Source organism: Leopardus geoffroyi, chromosome E1 (assembly GCF_018350155.1).
Source record: "Leopardus geoffroyi isolate Oge1 chromosome E1, O.geoffroyi_Oge1_pat1.0, whole genome shotgun sequence".
Classification (NCBI taxonomy): domain Eukaryota; kingdom Metazoa; phylum Chordata; class Mammalia; order Carnivora; family Felidae; genus Leopardus; species Leopardus geoffroyi.
Window position 1 is genome coordinate 35,088,555 of NC_059330.1, and position 20,850 is coordinate 35,109,404.

The following is a 20,850-nucleotide window of genomic DNA, read 5'->3' on the forward strand; positions in this document are numbered from 1 at the left end:
CTCTCTCAAATAAAATATTAAAAAATTTTTTAAAAATTGTCCCTAGACCTTCAGATCTTGTTCAAGATTAGGATTACCTGCTGGATAGTTCACAGAGCTCGTTTGTATTGCCCATGAATTACCCTGAAGGGTCAGTGCTGGGTGGGGATTGGGAGGAGGGGGCATTTGTTTCCTCCATGATGTAAAGCTGAGACCCTGCCCATCCTGTCCCCCCATTGGTGTCGCCAAGGCCCTCAGAAAGGCATATAATCTCTCATTGGGGTCTTATTATTATTATTATTTTTTTAAACATTTTCTTATTTTTGAGAGAGAGAGAAGAGTCAAAACATGAGCAGGGGAGGGGCAGAGAGATAGGGGGACACAGAATCGCAAGCAGGCTCCAGGCTCTGAGCTGTCAGCACAGAGCTGGATGCGGGGCCCGAACCCATGGACTACAAGAATCATGACCTGAGCTGAAGTCGGATGCTTAACCAACTGAGCCACCCAGGCGCCCTTCATTGGAGTCTTAATCACAATAAGAAAGGTCATCAAGGAGAGTGAGGTAAATCGGTCAGGTTCAAGGGCAGTGGAAGCCCAGGCTGAGTCAGGAACAGCAGGAACGGAGGTAAGAAGGCCCAAGATCTAGGGAATGAGAGGCAGTGGGCACCATGAGAGACCTAATCAGGAGCCGGGCACAAAGCAAAGGCTCGCTCTGGGAGTGTGCCTCGGGGGTCTGGAAGGCAGGTGGGGGCAGTCCCTGCCCTCATAGGTCAGCCACCTAAAGAGCGGGGCCATTCCTGTCTGACCTGCTAGGAAAGAGAGAGAGCAAGGAACACTGGTATAAAAAGTCACCGAGCGAGGGGCCCTTCTTTCCACTGTGGGTGATGCCGCCTGGGGGCTATCACTCTGCCCTGTGGCCCACACCCTCCCAGCCACCTGGGAGGTGGCGAATTCTTCATTGGGATGGCAGGAAAAATCTTCCAAGGCCACCTACTGACAAGTTTGGGCATCACAAAAAAATGACAGGTGTCTTCGTCAGTCACCAGGAATTCCTGTTCTGGACCTGCCTTCTTTAGGGCTGGCATGTTTTCATGACAATGAAAACACTAATAGTAATAACGACTGCAGTTTTCAAAAGTGCATTTTGTGCCAGGAATTGCACTAGGCTCTTCTCATCCAACCAACTATCCATCCATCCACCCACCCATCCATCCATCCATCCATCCATCCTTGCCAACCTTATAATAACCTTGAAAGAGGCACAGTCCCTGCCTTCAGAGCTGAGGAAATGGAGACTCACAGAGTGAGCGGCTATATTAAGGTCACCCAGCTAGCTTACAGTTACTTTGGTCTTCTGTCCCATGCACTTGAACCCAAACTTAACTGATAATCATATCAAACCTCTGGAAGTATAAAGGGGACTTTCACACTTTACCTTCTATGCTATGGCATTGCCGGTGCTGACTGTTATTACTTTTTACAATAAGAATGTATTCATGTCTTCGTTGTATACACGTCTGTTTCAGAGTCCCAGAGAACGCAAATCGAATGCCAGCCCCACCACTTCCTACCCATGTGACCTTGGGCACTTGGTTAACTCTCTGAGTCTGTTCCCTCATCTATAAAACTTATCTCATTGGGTTGTTGTGGAGCTTAAATGCACTAATGCAGATAAAATTCTTGGCATCATGCCTGGCTTACAGCTATGACTGTATGACATAATGCTACCACACAGGCACTGATGGTGGCAAAACCAAGGAGAAAAGCCCAGAACATATTGTTGAGTAAGAAAACAGCTTGCAAAACTGGCACACGAGTGTGATCCCTTGGGTGAAAAATTATTTTTATTTCTACATCTAGCTGTATATGTATGCATCAAGACATGTCTGGAGGGATGGTTGTCCAAATGTTAGTAGTGGTAACTTCAGGGTAGTAGAATTTTTGCTTTCTTCTATACGGTTGAAAAAAAAAAAAGCATTATGATCCCTTGAGCAGGAAAGTGAAAAAAGAAAAAAAAAGAAAAAAGAAAAACCCTTCGGAAAACAATATAACGATTCACACCAAGAATCATTAGAGCATTCCTACCCTTTGACCCAGCTATGTCACTCTTGGGAACTGACCCGAGGAAATAATTCAAACGAAAGAAGAAGCTATATCCATAAAAGCATGCACTGTGGCATTATTTATAGTCGAGGAAAACGAGTAACCACTTAAGTGGCTTGCATTAGGGTAATAATTATTAAATTATTCACCCATTGGAACACTGTGCAACAATTAAAATGAGAAAGATGATAACCGTGTAGCAACGTGGAAAATGCTGATGACCGAATGAGAGGCAGAACGGGTAGATGCAGAATGAGATCTGTGAGCGTGGGCAAAAAAAAAAAAAAAAAAAAAAAAAATCCTGCATGCATTTGGATGAGAACTTCAAGGAACACAGGCAAGTAAAAACCACTGAATTTGTTGGGGCCATTGATTGTCGGAGATTTTTTTTTTCTTTTTCATTTAGAATTCTAACGTTTCTATAACGTTGTTTGTGTAATTTTTTTTATCCTTTTTTTTTTTAAGTGGGGAGCCCGACACGGAGCTTAAACTCACGACTCTGAGATCAACACCGGTGCCGAGATCAAGAGTTGGATGCTTAACCGCGCTCCTGTGAAATAATTTTTTCAATGGAGATTGGGGTGCCTGGGTGGCGCAGTCGGTTAAGCGTCCAACTCCTGACTTTGGTTCAGGTCATGATCTCAGGGTTGTGGGATCGAGCCCCAAATTGGGCTCTGCGGTGAGCGTGGAGCCTGCTTAACATTTTCTCTCTCTCTCTCTCTCTCTCTCTCTCTGCTTCTGTCCCTCCCACTGCTCCTGTGTGCACCTGTTCACGTTCTCTTTTTCTAAAAATAAAAATAAATATAAGTGGAGATGGGCTAGATGGGTGATGGGTATTAAGGAGGGCACTTGTGATGAGCCCTGGGTGTCGTATGTAAGCGAGGAATCACTGAAGTCTATTCCTGAAACCAATATTGCACTATATGTTAACTAAATAACATTTTCTTTTCTTTTTTTTTTTTTAATTTTTTTTTCAACGTTTATTTATTTTTGGGACAGAGAGAGACAGAGCATGAACAGGGGAGGGGCAGAGAGAGAGGGAGACACAGAATCGGAAACAGGCTCCAGGCTCTGAGCCATCAGCCCAGAGCCTGACGCGGGGCTCAAACTCCCGGACTGCGAGATCGTGACCTGGCTGAAGTCGGACGCTTAACCGACTGCGCCACCCAGGCGCCCCATAAATAACATTTTCAAAAATGGCTTTGAAATCCCCTTGGGGAACAGAAGGGGAAGCAGGGAGAGGTAGATAAGAGGGAGGGGCTCCGGAGAAGTGAAATGCAGAGTCGATCTAAAATACAGGGCAACATTTCCAGCGTGGCCTTTTACCTGGGTGGCTTCCCAGGTTGCACCCACTTTGCTCCCTGACTTGAGAGTGATCAGACGGACAGCAGAGTGGCCCAGGTTAAGAAGGCTGGTAATAAAGCTAGGGTTGAGTGCTCTTCAGATTGGGGTCATTGGGAAAAGTCCGTCAGGCTTGCCATTGACGAGATTATAGAGAAGCGAGCGCTAGCTTGGGAGGGTGAACTGGGCAGGTTTCTTGGAGGGTGGTTTGGCATCGTGTAGCCAAAGAACGTGCGTGTCCTCAGAATCGGCAACCCCGCTTCTTAGGACTTATCCTCAACCTAAGGAAATGATTAAGTCGGTGCATAAAAATATTTACGTAGGGGTCGCCTGGGTGGCGCAGTCGGTTAAGCGTCCGACTTCAGCCAGGTCACGATCTCACGGTCCGTGAGTTCCAGCCCCGCGTCGGGCTCTGGGCTGATGGCTCAGAACCTGGAGCCTGTTTCCGATTCTGTGTCTCCCTCTCTCTCTGCCCCTCCCCCGTTCATGCTCTGTCTCTCTCTGTCCCAAAAATAAATAAACGTTGAAAAAAAAATTAAAAATAAAAAAAATAAAAAAAAAATATTTACGTAGGATGTTCATCACACACAGTTTCATCGAAAAAGAATTGGTAAACCAAATTTTGGCATAACGGTGCAGTGGTACATTATGGAGCTACACTAGGGTAGAAATAACAACTTTTTTAGATGTTTATTTATTTTGTGTGAGAGAGAGAGAGCACAGGAGAGGGGCAGAGAGAAAGGGAGAGAGAGTCCCAAGCAGGCTCTGTGCTGTCAGCGCACAGCCAGACAGGGCTTGAACCCATGAACTGTGAGATCGTGATCTGAACCAAAATCAAGAGTCAAGTTAACTGACTGAGCCACCCAGGCGCCCCTAGATAACAAATCTGACATGGTAAGATGCTCACCACATATTAGGTAGAAGACCGAGGCAAGACATAGATTATCCCATTTTTGTAAGGTTAGGTATGCAGGGGCACCTGGGTGGCTCAGCCGCTTACGCGTCTGACTCTTGGTCTCCGATCTGGCCATGATCTCACAGTTCATGAGTTTGAGCCCTACATGGGGCTTTGTGCCGACTGCTTGGAGCCTGCTCAGGATTCTCTCTCTCCCCTGCTCACATTCTCTCAAAATATATAAATAAACTTTAAAAAAAAAATCTGTTCATTAAAAAAAAAGATTGTGGGGCCACCTGGGTGGCTGAGTCGGTTAAATGTCTGACTTCGGCTTAGGTCATGATCTCATGGCTTGTGAATTCAAGTCCCACATCGGGCTCTGTGCTGACAGCTCAGAGCCTGGAGGCTGCTTTGGATTCTGTGTCTCCCTCTCTCTTTGTCCTTCCCCCACTCATGCTCTGTCTCCCTCTCTCTCTCACAAAAAATAAACATTAAAAAAATTTTTTTAAAGGATCATGTATGTAAACATGTTCATTTTCATGTAAGAATTTCTCACGGTGATTAATCTCAATGGTGGGATTATAAATTGCAGGGGCCAGTGTAGTCTCAACTATGCTGTAGTAACAAACAGCCCCAAAACCTATCAGTTTCCAACAGCAAAGATAATTTCTCACTCAGCTCATGTCTGTTGTGCTTGGCTACTCCTCTGCCCCCCATCTTCACTGCGGGGCCCAGGGTGACATTCTCTTCCCGAACACTGCAGGTCTCTGTGGCAGAGGAAGGAGATGGTGGCCCACCCATGTAAGATATGGCTCTTACAGACGGCACTAGGCAAGTGTCATGGCCCTTCCCAGGTCCAACAGGGCAGGCATATGATCTCCCATGGGTCCTCAGGGAGGGGTAATCAAGGAGGGGTAGTAAACATTTTCAACAGTAGTAAATCTACCACACACATTATCTCACCCTTGTCTTAGTCCCTTGGGCTGTTATAACAAAAATGCCATAGATGGGGTGGCTTCAACAATACACATTTACTATCAAAATAACACCAGCCTTCTTCACAGAGCTGGAACAGATAATCCTAAAATTTGCACGCAACCAGAAAAGACCCCGAAGAACCAAAGCAATCTTGAAAAAGAAAACCAAAGCAGGAGGCATCACAATCCCAGACTTCAAGCCGTATTACAAAGCTGTAGTCATCAAGACAGTATGGTACTGGCACAAGAACAGCCACTCAGATCAATGGAACAGAATAGAGCACCCAGAAATGGATCCACGAACGTATGGCCAACTAATCTTTGACAAAGCAGGAAAGAATATCCAATGGAATAAAGACAGTCTCTTCAGCAAGTGGTGCTGGGAAAACTGGACAGCGACATGCAGAAGAATGAACCTGGACCACTTTCTTACACCATACACAAAAACAAACTCAAAATGGATGAAAGACCTCAATGTAAGACAGGTGGCCATCAAAATCCTCGAGGAGAAAGCAGGCAAAAACCTCTTTGATCTTGCCCACAGCAACTTCTTACTCAACACGTCTCTGGAGGCAAGGGAAACAAAAGCAAAAATGAACTACTGGGACCTCATCAAAATAAAAAGCTTCTGCACAGCGAAGGAAATAATCAGCAAAACTAGAAGGCAACCGACAGAATGGGAGAGGATATTTGCAAATGACATATCAGATAAAGGGTCAGGATCCGAAATCTACAAAGAACTTATCAAACTCAACACCCAAAAAACAAATAATCCAGTGGAGAAATGGGCAAAAGGCATGAATAGACACTTCTCCAAAGAAGATATCCAGAGGGCTAACTGACACATGAAAAGATACTCAACATCACTCATCATCAGGGAAATACAAATCAAAACCACAATGAGATACCACCTCACACCTGTCAGAATGGCTCACATTAACAACTCAGGCAACAACAGATGTTGGCGAGGATGTGGAGATGCCACCATTGTTGGTGGCAATGCAAGCTGGTGCAGCCACTCTGGAAAACAGTATGGAGGTTCCTCAAAAAACTAAAAATAGAACTACCCTACGACCCAGCAGTTGCACTACTAGGCATTTATCCAAGGGATACAGGTGTGCTGTTTCGAAGGGACACATGCACCCCCATGTTTGTAGCAGCACTATCCACAATAGCCAAAGTATGGAAAGAGCCCGAATGTCCATCAATGGATGAATGGATAAAGAAGATGTGGTATATATATATATATATATATATATATATATATATATATATATGATGGAGTATTACTCGGCAATCAAAAAGAATGAAATCTTGACATTTGCAACTACGTGGATGGAACTGGAGGGTATTATGCTACGTGAAATTAGTCAATCAGAGAAAGACAAAAATCATATGGCTTCACTCATATGAGGACTTTAAGAGACAAAACAGATGAACATAAGGGAAGGGAAACAAAAATAATTTAAAAACAGCTAGGGGGACAAAACAGAAGAGACTCACGGAGAACAAACAGAGGGTTACGGGAGGGGGTGTGGGAGTGGGGATGGGCTAAATGGGTAAGGGGCACTAAGGAATCTACTCCTGAAATCATTGTTGCACTCTATGCTAACTAATTTGGATGCAAATTTTTAAAAATAAAAAAATAAACAAAAAAACAATACACATTTACCTCTCAGATCTGGAGGTGGGGAAGTCCAAGATCAAGGCGCCAGCAGATTCAAGTGTCTGGTGAGGGCCCACTTCCTGGTTTGCAGTCGTCCACCTCCTCTCCAGGTCCTCCGGTGGCGGAAGGAGCAAGAGAGCTCTCTGGGGCCTGTTTTATAAAGGCACTAATCCCATTCATGACTCCTGGCCTTGTCACCATCTGAAGGCCCCACCTCCTAATACCATCACCTTGGGGATTAGGTTTCCACAGTATGAATTCCTGGGGTGGGGGTGGAGGGGGGATAACACAAACACTGACTCTATAGCAATCCTATTATTTAAAGTCCTTTCCGGGGCGCCTGGGTGGCTCAGTCAGTTAAGCGTCCGACTTCGGCTCAGGTCACGATCTCGCGGTCCGTGTGTTCGAGTCCCGCGTCAGGCTCTGGGCTGATGGCTCAGAGCCTGGAGCCTGTTTCGGATTCTGTGTCTCCCTCTCTCTCTGACCCTCCCCCATTCATGCTCTGTCTCTCTCTGTCTCAAAAATAAATAAACGTTAAAAAAATAATAAATAAATAAATAAAATAAAGTCCTTTTCTTTGCAGAATGTAGTTCTGTCCTAGGAAGTGGGTGGTCTCACTGTTGGAGACTCCACGGGAGGGAGGGGAGGGAGAAAGAGAAGAGACACCCAGTCTAAGCTGCTTGTCACCAGGCATAGATAGCCGCTTCAAGCCTGAGGCCGAGAGGCCTGAAAGAGGTCAGAAATCTGCCTAATTTAGGAGGCAGGTTAATCGACCTGGACCCAGGGTAAGTTTAAAACCACAATGTAACAGAAAGTTCTGGATGTCCAGAAGTGTTATGCCAGGTCTGCTACTTACCACTCATACGACCTGAGATTCAAGAATCTCTCTGAATGTCCCCGTATGTAAAATGGAAATTAAAATATCTGCTCCAGGGGCTCCCGGCTGGTCAGTCGGTACAGCATGGGATTCTTGATCTCAGGGTCTCGAGTTTGAGCCCCACAGTGGGCATAGAGCTTACTTTAAAAAAGATTAAAATAAAACAAAATAAAATAAAATAAAATAAAATAAAATAAAGGGCACCTGAATGGCTCAGTCGGTTGAGCATCCGACTTCAGCTCAGGTCATGATCTCACGGTCCATGAGTTCGAGCCCGCATTGGGCTCTGTGCTGTCAGCTCAGAGCCTGGAGCCTGCTTCGGATTCTGTGTCTCCCTCTCTCTCTCTGCCCCTCCCCCACTCACGCTCTGTCTCTCTTTATCAAAAAATGAATAAACGTTAAAAAAAATTAAAAATAAATAAAATAGAATAATAAAATAAAATAATAAAGTATAAAATAATAAAGTATAAAATAAAATAAAATAAAATAGCTGATCTGCCTACTTCACAATACCCGGTGGGGGGGGAGGGGAGGCGTGGCTCAGTCTCAGGCTTTAAAACTGTAGAGCTCTTGCACGTGGAAAGTTTGGTGCTTGAAGCTGTAACCACACACTCCCACATATTACATTTCCCCAGCCCCTCACATCGCTTCGTCCCCAAAGTGGCTTGTCCTCCCCTTTGGTGTTCGTGTGCTCCCAGTAAGGGGTGGGTGAGGTGTGTGAAAAGATTGACAACTCAAATCTCGATTCGGAGGAGGAGGAGAACCCCTCTGATGGCTGAGCCACGGAAGGCCTGGGCTGCAGAGGGAAGGGCCCCACTCCACTTCGTCCCGTCGAGAAGTACCCGTATCCCCCCCTTGTTCCTCCTGACTCCAGCCTCTCAGGATGGAAGGCACGAGATGCCAGGGCTTCCCAAACTGGCCTGATCCTTTCAAAAGCGAGCTTCCTGGGCTCCATCTCCCAGAGATTCTGATTCACCTGGTGAGGGTGGGACCAGGCTGAGTCACCGAAGGTGATCTGTGCCACCCCCACCTGGTCCTGGTTCCCGTCCAGGCCCTCTGCATGGGCCTCGTGAGGTGCCCCAGCAAGGCAGGGCCCAGACATCTCAGGTGGCAGGAGCCCTGGCAGCTGGGAGAAACCCGAGTGCACCCAGGTTATCTGATGGCTCACCTGCTCCGGCCCTGTGTTCACTTCTTGAATATCAAGATCAGGGGAAGGCTCTGGAAGACAGGCTTCCCCCCACCCCTCACACAGGTCACCCTGCAAGCTGCCCCAGGGCCAGAGAAGGTAGTGAAAAAATATATTCCCCCTTCCTGCTCCCAGCCCTTCAGAACCAAAAGCACTGCAGGCTTCCACAGCCTGCTGGCACATCTTTACAAGATAACCCGGGGATTTATCTCTTGACACATCTATCAACAGGCCAGTGAGTTCCTCGAGGGCTGGGACAGGTCTCACTCCTCCCTGCGTGCCCTGCACAGGGCCAAGCGCCCCATTAGTGCGTGCTGAATATTTCACGAATAAAGGAGAGGCAGTATCACTAACCATGTTACCACAGGGTCACAGAAGGACTGATATTCACACCCACTGGGCACCCAGGGAATGCACGTGCTCACCTCTGAGGGGTGGAGGGAACCCCAACCTTAGTGCCCCAGCTGGAGGCTGAGCTTCCCCTGCCCAGATCTGCAGCAGTAACTAAATTACTTTCGACATCACCGTACCCTTTGATGTGATAAGGTATGAAAGTTACAGAGCCTCTGTACAGGAAAATGCCCCCTTCTCTCTCTCTCTCTGTCCCCCACCCCTCTCTGCCTGTCTGTCACAGGCGCACAACGCGCGCGCGCGCGCACACACACACACACACACACACCCCCTGCATACAATTTCTAGGTGAAGAGTTTCAGCCCTTCAAAAACAGGGAAAGCTGGGACACCTGGGGGCCTCAGTTAGTTAAGCATCTGACTTCAGCTCAGGTCATGATCTCGTGGTTTGTGGGTTCGAGCCCCGTGTCGGGCTCTGTGCTGACAGCTCAGAGCCTGGACCCTGCTTCAGATTCTGTGTCTCCCTCTCTCTCTGCTCCTCCCCCGCTCACACTTTGTGTCTTTCGCGCTCTCTCTCTCTCAAAAATAAACATTAAAAAGAGAAAGAGAGAGAAAGCTCTTTTTTTTTAATAGATGAATGCCAGTTAACGAATGTCGATAGAATGTTAGAGTCAAAAATGAACATTTTGCATCTCCTACTCTAGTCACTGATTTAGGCAAAGGGTCATTAATGAATGCTAAAATCATTGGGGGCAATGATTGTCAGAGAACAGGGCATTCATTTGTCTCAAGGTATCACGCTACTGATAAACTATTAACTTCCAAGGTGGGGGGAAATATACTATGGACAGATTGGACATCTGCCACTTTAATCAAGTGGTCAAAATTAGTATTATCGATAGGGGCCTGACCTGGCATTATGTACCTTGAGCTACACAATATCTGTATGTATTCTTGCCAACAATATTTCACCTAAACCCAATCATTAGCAAAGAGATACACTCAGAATGTGGGACATTCTACAAGACAAGCAGCTTTGATTCTGAAAAACCCAGTGCCATAAAAATAAGCAAAAAGGAAGGGGGCTTTAAAAAAAAAAAAAAGGAGAAGAAGAACGAGGAGACATAACAGCGAAAGGAAAGCATAAAACTTTATTGGAGTCTGTGTTCTCGACACCGGCCCCCCCACCCCCCCAGGCTCCAAAGAGAGTTACAACGTTTTGGAGACATTCGGGAACATTTGAAAATGGACCACACAGTATTGCACGAACATACACTTTCTTAGGTTGGTGATATTCCTGTGGCTATATTGGACAATGTTCTTTTTCTTAGGAGATACAAGCTAAAATGTTTGATGCCTACACCCTTCTTTCAAATGGTGCAGCAAAGAAAAAGAAAGAAAGAAAGAAAGAGCTAGCTAGCTATTCAAAGGTAAAGTAAATGTGGCCAAAATGTAGCAATCGCAAACTCTACAGGGTGAGCACAAAGTCTGGAAACATGGCTATTTTATTTTTTTACAGGTTGAAGATGTCCTTGATGACATTATGAATCCTTCCTCTTTCCAGACTGTACAAGGCACCCTGCAACGAAGGCTATGTAGTTTACATTGAACTATCCTTTTAACTTTCCTGTAGGTTTGAAATCTTTTAAAATGGAATGTACAGTGGGGGAAGGAATCTCGGCTCTAGACTAAGCCTCGAGCCCCCAAATCAGGATTCTACTCTCCAGGGAAGGAACCTAGAAAAAGGAGCTGACGAAGGTCAAGGCGGGCTCCCTCCCTGGGCTTGTTGGGCTGTTTAAATAAAACCAGGCAATCGTTTGTGCAGGTAAAAGGCCAGGGGAAAATTACCAGGCTCTGGGTCTTTCCTGAATTCTTTTCCCCTCCCCTTTCCCTGCTTAGCTCCCTGCGACCTTCACTCTCGTGAGAGAAGGGGAGGGGAGGGGAGCCGGGGACGCAGGAGGGTCTGTGTGGCTCTGGGACCCCAGACATAACCCGGTTGCCAAAAGAGAAAGGGGAAGGCTTGCTCTGATCTTTCCCACTGTCCTCAGAGTCCAGCAGGTGGCTGTACTGGATATGGGCACGGGTCCAGCCGCACAGGTTGGGCCCTTTTAGTCCTGCCCTATGTTGGAGGGGCTAGAAGAAGCCTGAGAGCTAGATTTCTCAGAAGCTTCTGCCAGCCAGGATTTCCTTTGAAGCCCACTAATGAGAGGCACTTGCAGAAACCATTACTCCTTCTCTGGCAGCGGAGGGCAAACTCAATGCCAGTTTGCAAACCAGCAATGTCCTCTCATGCACCTCATGGTAGCCATACCCCCTGGGGATACCAAGGAAGGGCATTGACTGGAGCTGGGACGGCACCTGCCAGTGGAGAGCGTCAGTCCGGCCCCCAGAGCCCACCTGGCACTGTCCTGGGATCACAGAAACATCTGGTCATCCCCCTTGCCCAGGGGAGGGGGCTCTCTGCAGCCAGGCCTCTTGGAGTCGGGGCAGGAGGGTCAGCAACAGAGAGTCTAGTACAGCCAGACCCTCCCAGGAACACCGAAGACCCCTGGAAAACCAAGAAGCCTGGATGTGACTGCCTCAGTTTACCAACTTCAATCTTCACCATCCACCGGTACGAACCCCCCAGCCCCCACAGGCCCCTCCTCATGGGTCTTTTGCGTTTTTCCTGGGGCTGTGGATCTGTAGTCAGGGCTCCCGGGGACTCCTGACATGCCCCCCCCCCAACACACCTGTGATCCAGCAGCAACAGGCCCTGTACCAGCAAGGCCTTCACCTCCTGGCTTGATCCAAACACGTCCCATAGGCTCAGCTGGGATGCAAACCGCTGCCAGTGCTGGGAAACCGGAAGGGTGAGAGGGACAGGGACCGCAGGGTGGGTGGCTGGCTGGTCTGGGCACACGTCTGGGGGTGTGGTGAAGGGCAAGGGAGGGTCCCATCCGCACAGGGGTCTCTGCAAGGGACTCACGCACACCCAGAGCTGGGGTGGGGGTGGGGGTGCCTGCGGCCCTCGTCCAGGGTTCTCACCACTGCCCCACACTGCCCACCGCTTCTGCCCATCAGGGCTCGGCTGGGCCAAGGCCAACCTCCAGCTGCCAGCCCCAGAGGAACAGATGTGCGTATGTGTGTCTATGTGTGAGCACAGAAGAGACAGTGATTCCGAAAGACCCAGGAGAAGGAAGTGATGTGCCACAGCCCCCCAACCCTTACCTGGTGAGTGATCCCCACGTCTGTACGTAGCCCCATGGCCAAAACTTCCTCTAGCCTGGGAGAAAAACCATTAAGGTGTCTTAGAGGGGAGACCTGGCCGCACCCCCATTCTTCAAACCCTATGCTGGGATGTGTGTACGGGGGCTCGTGAGGCCATGCAGGACGGGGAGGGAGGGGGCAAGGCAAGGCAGGAAATTAAGTTGTGCCGGTAGGGATGGCTCTGGGGGTGCAGGCAAAGCCGGGGTGAACAGCCCTGTGCTCTCAAGATGCTCACAGCTCCAGCTCGCCCAAGGGAACGCGCTTCCGGGTGCCGTGGCCAAACAGCGTCACCTCTTTCATCCAGTTGTCGGGCTCCAGGGTCTGGATCCGAGCCTCCCGGGTGTGGCCCCCGGCCCCCTGGGGCACAAATCGCCCGTGGGCCCCTGACGACATCAGCAACCTTTAGTAGCAGCTTAATGCTGTGTGTGCTCGCCAGATGTTAAATCGGTGGCTCTCAAAATGCGGTCCCTGGACAATTAGCCGCTAATATGCCGGAAACGTAAATTCTTGGGCCCTACCCCAACCCACCCTGCCCCACCAAACTCTGGATGCGGGGCTCAGCAATCCGAGTTTTAATTCTGATACACACTAACAAGTGAGCACTACAGTGCCACAGCCACGATTTCAAGCATCTCGAAATACATATTCATTAGCTCTACCAAGGCACTTCACGTATAAAGAAACAGAGGCTTTGAGAGGTTAATAAGTGGCCCGAGATCACACAGCCGTGACATTCTGCTCCTGAGTCATCCCTTCTATGGTTCTCGGCGGACTCACCGGGCCCAACGCCAAGGTACTGACCGCACTGCCAGTAAGTCCAATTGTGGGTACTAAGCGCCCCCTGTGGGGAAGGAGGGAATAGCCCGCTCAGCGAGAAGAAGGTGGGCCCGCATCGGCTCAGGTAAGGGGCACCTGGCTAGAATGTCCCCTGTCTCAGGCCTCCAGAGCACCCGGCAGCAACCTCCCACCCCACAATTCTCCACTCCCGGCTTAGGCTGCCCATCCCCCAACTTCAGCCAGCAGCCCAAGACTTACATTGCGGGCGAAGTTGGAGACCTCATACTGGCGGAAGCCTGCCTCCCGGAGCACCGCCCGTCCCTCCTGATACATCTCAGCAGCCACCTCGGGGTCAGGGGCGGGAAGGGTGCCCCGCTGCACCCGGGTGAAGAGTGCGGTGCCCCGCTCCAGGGTCAGCTGGTAGAGGGAGATGTGGTCGTCACAGTAGCCCAGCAGTTCCTGCAGCTGCCGGAGCCACGGCCCCGACTTCTGCGCCGGAAGCCCCAACATCAGGTCCACGGATACTCGTCCGGGAAAGAGACGTCGGGCCTCTGCCAGTGTCTGAAGCGCATCGCTGGCCGTGTGCGTCCGCCCCAGCAGCTGGAGCTCCTTGTCATCTAGGGACTGAGGAGAGAGGGCCAGGTATAACACGGAGGCCAGCTCAGAGGCAGACGGGAACAGGTGACCGACCTTACTGTGGACAGATACACAGGACACGGCAGGGAGCCGCAAGCCAAGGGTACCACGGGCTCCGCCTCACTATGGTTCGCTATGTGCAAAGCATTTTTAAGTACTATCTAATGCATCCTTCTAATCCTCCAACATTAGCTCCATTCTACAGATAAGAAAACGGAGGTTCAGATGTGTTACATCACTTGCTCAAGGCCATACAATGGCAAAGTCAGACCTGGAATTTAGGACTGTCTGACTCCAAAGGCAAGAGTGTTTTTGTTTATTTATCTATTTATATTATTTTAAAAGTTTTTTTATAAATGTATTTTATTTTGAAAGAGAGAGATCGAGAGGGTGGGCGGGGGAGGAGCAGAGAGAGAGGCAGAGGGAGAATCCTAAGCGGGCTCCGTGCTGTCAGCGCAGAGCCCCGTGTGGGGTTCAATCACACGAAGCCAACGTGAGATCATGACCTGAGCCGAAATCAAGAGTTGGGACGCTTAACCGACGGAGCCGCCCAGGTGCCCCCGAGAGTATTTTTAAATTTTACTTTTATTTTATTTTTTAATTTTTTTTTAACGTTTATTTATTTTTGAGACAGAGAGAGACAGAGCATGAACAGGGGAGGGGCAGAGAGAGAGGGAGACACAGAATCGGAAACAGGCTCCAGGCTCCGAGCTGTCAGCACAGAGCCCGACACGGGGCTCGAACGCACGGACCGTGAGATCATGACCTGAGCCGAAGTCGGACGCTTCACCGACCAAGCCACCCCGGCGCCCCTTAAATTTTACTTTTAAAGATACTTCAAACTTACAGACCGTTTGAAAGCCAAGTACAATAAACACCTTCTTTTAGATTCACCGAAAAACATTTCACCACATCTGCTTTGTCTCTAAATATACGTGTATGTGATTACAATGCTGAGCCACTTGACGGTAAGTTATAGACCAGCACCGACCAAAAGAATTTTCTGGGATGACAGAAGTGTTCTCTGTGTGCACTGTCCAATGCTGTAGACACTAACCACATGTGGCTACTTAATTTCAAGTTAGTTACATTTAAATAATCACATTCCAAGTGTTTACTGACATGTGGTCAGTGGCTACTGTATTATTGGTCACTGCAGATATAGAACGTTTTCGGAGAATATGGTAGCCGCTGACCACATGCTAGAGGGCACTTGCGATGTGGTTGCTTAAATGTAATTAACTTAAACGTTATCCCTCAGTATCCCTAAATACTTACGTGTGCATTTCCTAAGAACAAGGACATTCTCTTACATAACCACAATCCAATTACAGAGTTCAGGAAATGTAACATTGACACAATGCCATTATCTAATACACAGTCAGAGTCAAACTTGTCCCCATAATATCTATTGGAGTAATTTCCTCTCCCCAGCCAAATCCAGGATCCAACTGGGTCACACATTACATTCAGCCCTCGTTGTCTCTTTTGTCTCTTAGGCTAGATACACCGCCTTTGTCTTTCAGGCCATGACGTTTTTGATGGATACCGGCTGGCTGGTTGTTTTTAAAATGTCTCTTAATAAATTCTAGAGACCTGTCGTACGACACTGTGCATATAGTTACCAACACGGATCTGTCCGCTAAAAAATATGTTAAGAGGGTAAACGGATCTCAGGTTATCTGTTCTTACCACACACACAAACATTGTTTTTTAAGTTTATTTAGTTATTTCAGTAATCTCTACACTCAAGGTGGGGCCTGAACTCACAACCCCGAGACCAAGAGTTGCACGCTCCACCAACTGAGGCAGCCAGGCACCCCCAAAAAGTCTTTAAAAAAGTTTTTTTTTATGTTTATTCATTTTTGAAAGACAGAGAGAGAGAGAGCGTGCACAAGCAGGGGTGGGGCAGCGAGAGAAGGGGACACAGAATCTGAAGCAGGCTCCAGGCTCCGAGCTGTCAGCACAGAGCCCAGACACGGGACTCGAAGTCACAAACCGTGAGATCATGACCTGAGCCGAAGTCAGACGCTCCACTGACTGAGCCACCCAGGCGCCCCCCCCCCCCCCGACAAGTAGATTTGAGATATACATCTGGGGCCAGAATATCTCAGAAATGATGTGTCTCTTTTGGTATATCCCATCGGGACAAAGCCCCAACCCCAAACTGTATGGTTATGTGGCAGATGTATTAGAAGGATGGACAATACTGGATATGGAAGTACCAGGAGTCAACCGGAAAAGAATATGTTTCTCCCCTACCTAAAAACCTTCAACAAGTCCCTTATCACCACCAGGCAAAACCCCAAACTCCCTTGTGTGATGCTCAAGGCTTTGGGGCCCTATCTTGCAGCCTTGCCTCCAGCCTCTCCAATGGCAAGTGACTCACAGCTCTCCAGAACACACAAGGCTCTCCCATTCCTGTGTCTTTTCCTCTCACACCCTCTCTCCTGTGGAACTCCTCCTCCGCAAAGATCACCTCCTCCAGGAAGGTTTCCAGGATTTCATCAGACTGAGACACCCTTCAGGCTGTACTCTGAAAGCTTTTTGCTGAGACTCCCTTTACTGGCAGCCTTTACCATGGTGCAGTGATCTGATGACCCTTCTGCCTCCTCCTATGTCTCCAATCATGTAACAAAAACTTTTTCTGAGCGTCTGCTATGTGCCATGCACTATGGTGGGTGCTTGGAATACTATGATTTAAAAAAAAAAAAAAAAAAAAAAAGGTAGGCATCCCTGCCTCATGGAGCTTGTGGTCTAGCACAGCAGCAGACATGCCTCCTGGGCTCTGGCACCCAGAGGAGCCCAGTTAATGAATGTGACCAGAGGAGAGACCGCACGGAGGGTCTGGGTGCCCTGGGATGCGGTGGGTAAGATGGGTTACCTGGAGACCAATGGACAACCTGTTGATCCCTGCTGCCCCAAAAGCTGCCAGCCTAGAGCCTGGGGCCGAAGTGGGGTTGGCCTCCAATGTGACTTCGGAGTCTGCAGGCAGGTGGGCTGCCTGGTCCACCGCCTCCAGGACAGCAGCCACAGTGTTGGGACTGGCCAGGCTGGGGGTGCCCCCACCAAAGAACACAGAGTCCACTCTGGGGAGAGAAGATGGAGGAGATGAGACTTGGGGGGAGCCCTCCGGGACGTCTGCACCGGTCCTAGCCGCTCGCCCAATTTCCAAGACCCCGCCTACAGCCCCAGCACCCACCGCCGCACGCCGCTGAGCCCCAGCAGCGTCTGCGCCTCAGTCACCAGACAGCTCCGCATGGCAGCCTCCTCCACGCCGCGGGGGACGTACTTGTTGAAATTGCAGTAGCTGCAGCGCTTCTCGCAGTACGGCCACTGGGGGCAGGGGTGGAAGGGCCGGGCGAGGTGTGACCCCAGCGGCTCCAGCCACTTGCAGGGTTCCGTCGCACGCATCCCCACCCCAAGGTCGTCAACAGCGGCTCAGCCATCTAAGCCGCACAACTCCCCAAGGAAGGTGGGATGGGGAATATTATGCCCCCTTCGTTAGGAGAAAACTGGGGCTCAGCGGGAAATCACTCGGTCAAGGTCACCGAACTGGTGAGCGCACCAAGAGACTTCAGGACTCCGGACCGGGGCATTTCCTTGCCAGGGCACCGCGTCCCGTCCCAGACCTCGCCTGGGGGCGGGGAAGGGACGGCAGGTGGCTTCACGGCGTGACCAGCCGCCACGTGGACCCAGCCCCGCCGCCGCCGCGCCCCGCGAGCCCCGCCCCCGCCCCACTCACGTGCACGTAAAGCGCCGCGCGCGAGCTCGGGGGCGCAGGACTCGGGGATCCCTTGGCGCCCGCCGCGTGGCGGCGCCTCTGGGCCATTTTGGTCGCCGCCGCCCAGCCGCGGGCCCGGGCCCCAGGGAGCGCCATGGCACCCGCTACGGCGGGGAGCGGCCTGGTGCGCGGAGAGATCGGCAGACACGCTCCCGGGACGCACGGGAGTGCGCAGAGCCGCGCCAGCCGGGCCGCCCGGGCCGCCCCGGCAGGAGGAAGAGGGACTGCGTGACCGCGCGCCGCGTCCCCGGACGGGCTGGGAGGGCCCCGGGCCTCGCCTCTGCGGCGCCACCTGCTGGGCCCGGACGCGCTCACCGCGGCCGCCCGTCCGTCCTTTCCGGGAGAGGGTTGTGGGCTGAGCCGCCTCGCCTGCCTTTTGGCCCCGTGTCCGAGGGCGAGTTCCCCGCCCCATGCAGGAGCTCTTGGTCCGTTCTGTCCTTCACATTGTATGTGCCTGACTCAAAGCTGGGGACTGGGGACTGGGGACATCTAGATACATAAGATCAGGTCGCAGTACAGGTGCGACAGGAGAGAGACAAACCAAGAGACAGCAGGCAATAGATACTAACTCAAAACCTGCTGGATATCAGGGCAGTGTCCTCTGTGCTGTGTGGCTGGTCTGTTGCAAGGGCCATGGAGTCAGTGGGGAAGGAGAGGGCACCTTGGGCTGGATGTTGAAGGAGCAGAGATTCCCAAGGACAATTAGCTTGGCCAGCAGAGTAAGCTGTCATCTCCTGGGTCAGGCCCGCCTGGGCACCTGCTGGGAGGAAAGTCACAGACCGTGTCCTTGGGAGGGACGGGGTGCAGGTGAAGGGCTGGGAAAGCAGGCATCTGAAGAACTCTTTGATAAAGTGGAAAGATCACGGGCTTTGGAGCCAGATATCTGGGTTCTAATTCCAGCTGTGTGGCCTTGGGTAAGACTCTGAACTTCTCCGAGTTTGTTTCGAGTTTGTTTCACCGTTTGTGAAATGGGGCAAGTGCCTATTTGGGAGGGTTGGTGGGAAAATTCCAAGAGAAAATACATATGAAAGCACCTAGCCTAGGGCTGGGCACCCAGAGCACGCTAAACTTAAGTTCGTTTTCTAAAAAGTAAAGAGGACGCCTCTGCTGCAGGGAGGTAGGTATTCAAAACAGCAGGAAAGTTTCCGCCTCTGTGAACTGGAAAGTGATGTGCCTTTTGGAACACAGCTGTTTTTATTTCTTGGGTCAAGCTACAGCGGCTTGAACTGGCCCAGCCCCTCAAGGAAGCCCCAGCTTCATCTTTTTTTTTGAAATCAAAATTGGGTTGGTTTTGGGGGGGGGGAGCAGGGAACACAGGATGTGGGATGATCCCTAAAGGGTATGGAGTTTCTTTTTAAGGTGATGAAAATGTTTAAAACTGACTTTGGAAAACTCATGTAGCATTTGTGTGTCAACTATATACTTCAATTAAAAAAATCGACTTCAGGGATGACCGCACGTATCTGTGAATATACTGTAAACCATCGATAGGATACTTTAAGTGGGTGAATTGGATGGTATGTGAAATTATATACTAGTAAATCTGTTATCGTTTTAATTTTTTTAAGTATTTTTATTTATTTCAAGGGAGAGAAAGCGCGTGCATGCAAGTGGTGAAGGGGCAGAGAGAGGGAGAGAGAGAGAATCCCAAGCAGGCTCTGTACCACCAGTGCAAAGCCTGATATGGGGCTCAAACTCGCGAACCGCAAGATCATGACCTGAGCGGAAGTCGGATGTGTAACTGACTGAGCCACCCAGGCGCCCCAAGCTGTTACTGTTTAAAAAAAAAAAAAATTTAACATTTATTTTTTGAGGGACAGAGACAGAGCATGAGTGGGAGAGGGGCAGAGAGAGAGAGAGGCAGTCACAGATTCTGAAGCAGGCTCCTGGCTCCACGGTGTCGGCACAGAACCCAACGTAGGGCTCGAACTCACGAACCTCGAGTTCGTGACCTGAGCCAAAGCCAGTTGCTTAACCGACTGAGCCACCCAGGCGCCCCAAGCTGTTATTGTTTTAAAAAGGATACTTCTTGCTGGACTAATCTGACAACAAAGTGAAAAAGCAATGATCTGGGTTCATGTCTCAAAGGGATCAAGTGAGGATTAAATGAAATAGATAATGCACACCAAAGTCGGCACCTTCGTGACAAGGAACCAGAGGGTCTGAAAGTGCCCCTCCCTCCTCCATCCCATAGCAGCTGTCAAGAGAGCACACCAGCAAGAGACCAACCAAAGAAAACAGAAGCTCTTTATGCCAAATCACAAAGACAGACAGGGGAATGTGGGAGGAGGGCAGCGAGGGCCTGGGAGGATCCACCCCCCCCCCCCCCGCCCTTATTCACAGGTTTAGATGTTGTTCCATCTGCTGTCGAAGTTTGAATTTCTGGATCTAGAGGAAAAAGAACAGAGTGAGAGCCAGGCTCAGGGCCTCTGCCAACCATGGTTCCCAGCTGGCTTGGTTTGCCTGGGACTGAGGTGTTTCTTAGGGTAAAGTGGGGAAAGTTTGTGGCAAGCCAGACTCTTTTGCCCATCACAGAGGGAGGCATAGGTCGAGCCACCTGGCCTTCTGTACCTAGGACCCCAGGCCACCCTGCATCTCTCTGGTCTCCTTTACTCACCTTTCCTGAGACAGTGAGGGGGTAGTTTGTGACAAACACGACGTATCGGGGAATCTTGAAGTGGGAGATCTGCAGACCAGAGGGAGATAAAGCATGAGGATGGCGGGGGGGGGGGGGGGCAGGAAGTGGGGGAGGAGGAGGAGGGGGCAGTGGGCTGCCTGGCTGGCTGGCAGGGAGAGGGGGTTGAAGCACAAAGCAACATCAGCGTGGGGCGGGTTGAGGTTCCCACCTTCCCTTTGCAGAAAGCCTTGATCTCCTCTGCTGTAGTCTTCTCCCCCTTTTTCAGGCGAATGCAGGCACAGATTTCCTCCCCCATCCGGTCGTCCTTCACCCCCACCACCTTGCGGCGCCAGAGACACATGTCAGACATTGCCATGCCCCTCCCGGTTTCCTGCGCCTGGGGGCTCGCCTGG

General features: G+C 50.1%; 2 protein-coding genes across 2 annotated transcripts in view; both read right to left on the bottom strand.

Moving 5' to 3' along the window:
- Window positions 1-10,501: 10,501 nt before the first annotated feature.
- Window positions 10,502-19,097, bottom strand: RSAD1 (radical S-adenosyl methionine domain containing 1). Its single transcript, XM_045488434.1, has 9 exons — window positions 17,782-19,097; window positions 17,239-17,372; window positions 16,921-17,125; window positions 13,659-14,024; window positions 13,401-13,464; window positions 12,859-13,006; window positions 12,585-12,639; window positions 12,107-12,210; window positions 10,502-11,922 (listed from the first exon to the last, which is right to left on the bottom strand). The coding sequence occupies exons 1-9, from the start codon at window positions 17,914-17,916 to the stop codon at window positions 11,805-11,807; spliced, it is 1,329 nt and encodes a 442-aa protein (XP_045344390.1). The 5' UTR covers window positions 17,917-19,097; the 3' UTR covers window positions 10,502-11,804.
- A 952-nt stretch (window positions 19,098-20,049) lies between these two features.
- Window positions 20,050-20,850, bottom strand: part of ACSF2 (acyl-CoA synthetase family member 2) — a 34,601-nt gene continuing 33,800 nt past the window's right edge. Inside the window, exons 14-16 of the mRNA XM_045488433.1 lie at window positions 20,667-20,777; window positions 20,438-20,506; window positions 20,050-20,208 (exon numbers count right to left, since the gene is read on the bottom strand). Of these exons, the coding sequence (XP_045344389.1) occupies window positions 20,158-20,208; window positions 20,438-20,506; window positions 20,667-20,777 (231 nt within the window). The 3' untranslated portion in view covers window positions 20,050-20,157. The remainder of the gene's footprint in view (window positions 20,209-20,437; window positions 20,507-20,666; window positions 20,778-20,850) is intronic.

Coding starts and splice junctions, on each gene's coding strand:
- RSAD1 (XM_045488434.1), bottom strand. CDS start 17,916: ATGGCGCTCCCTGGGGCCCGGGCCCGCGGCTGGGCGGCGGCGACCAAA. Junction 17,373..17,781: donor GCGCGGCGCTTTACGTGCAC/GTGAGTGGGGCG, acceptor CCCTGCCCCCAG/TGGCCGTACTGCGAGAAGCG. Junction 13,007..13,400: donor GTACCTTGGCGTTGGGCCCG/GTGAGTCCGCCG, acceptor TGATGTCGTCAG/GGGCCCACGGGCGATTTGTG.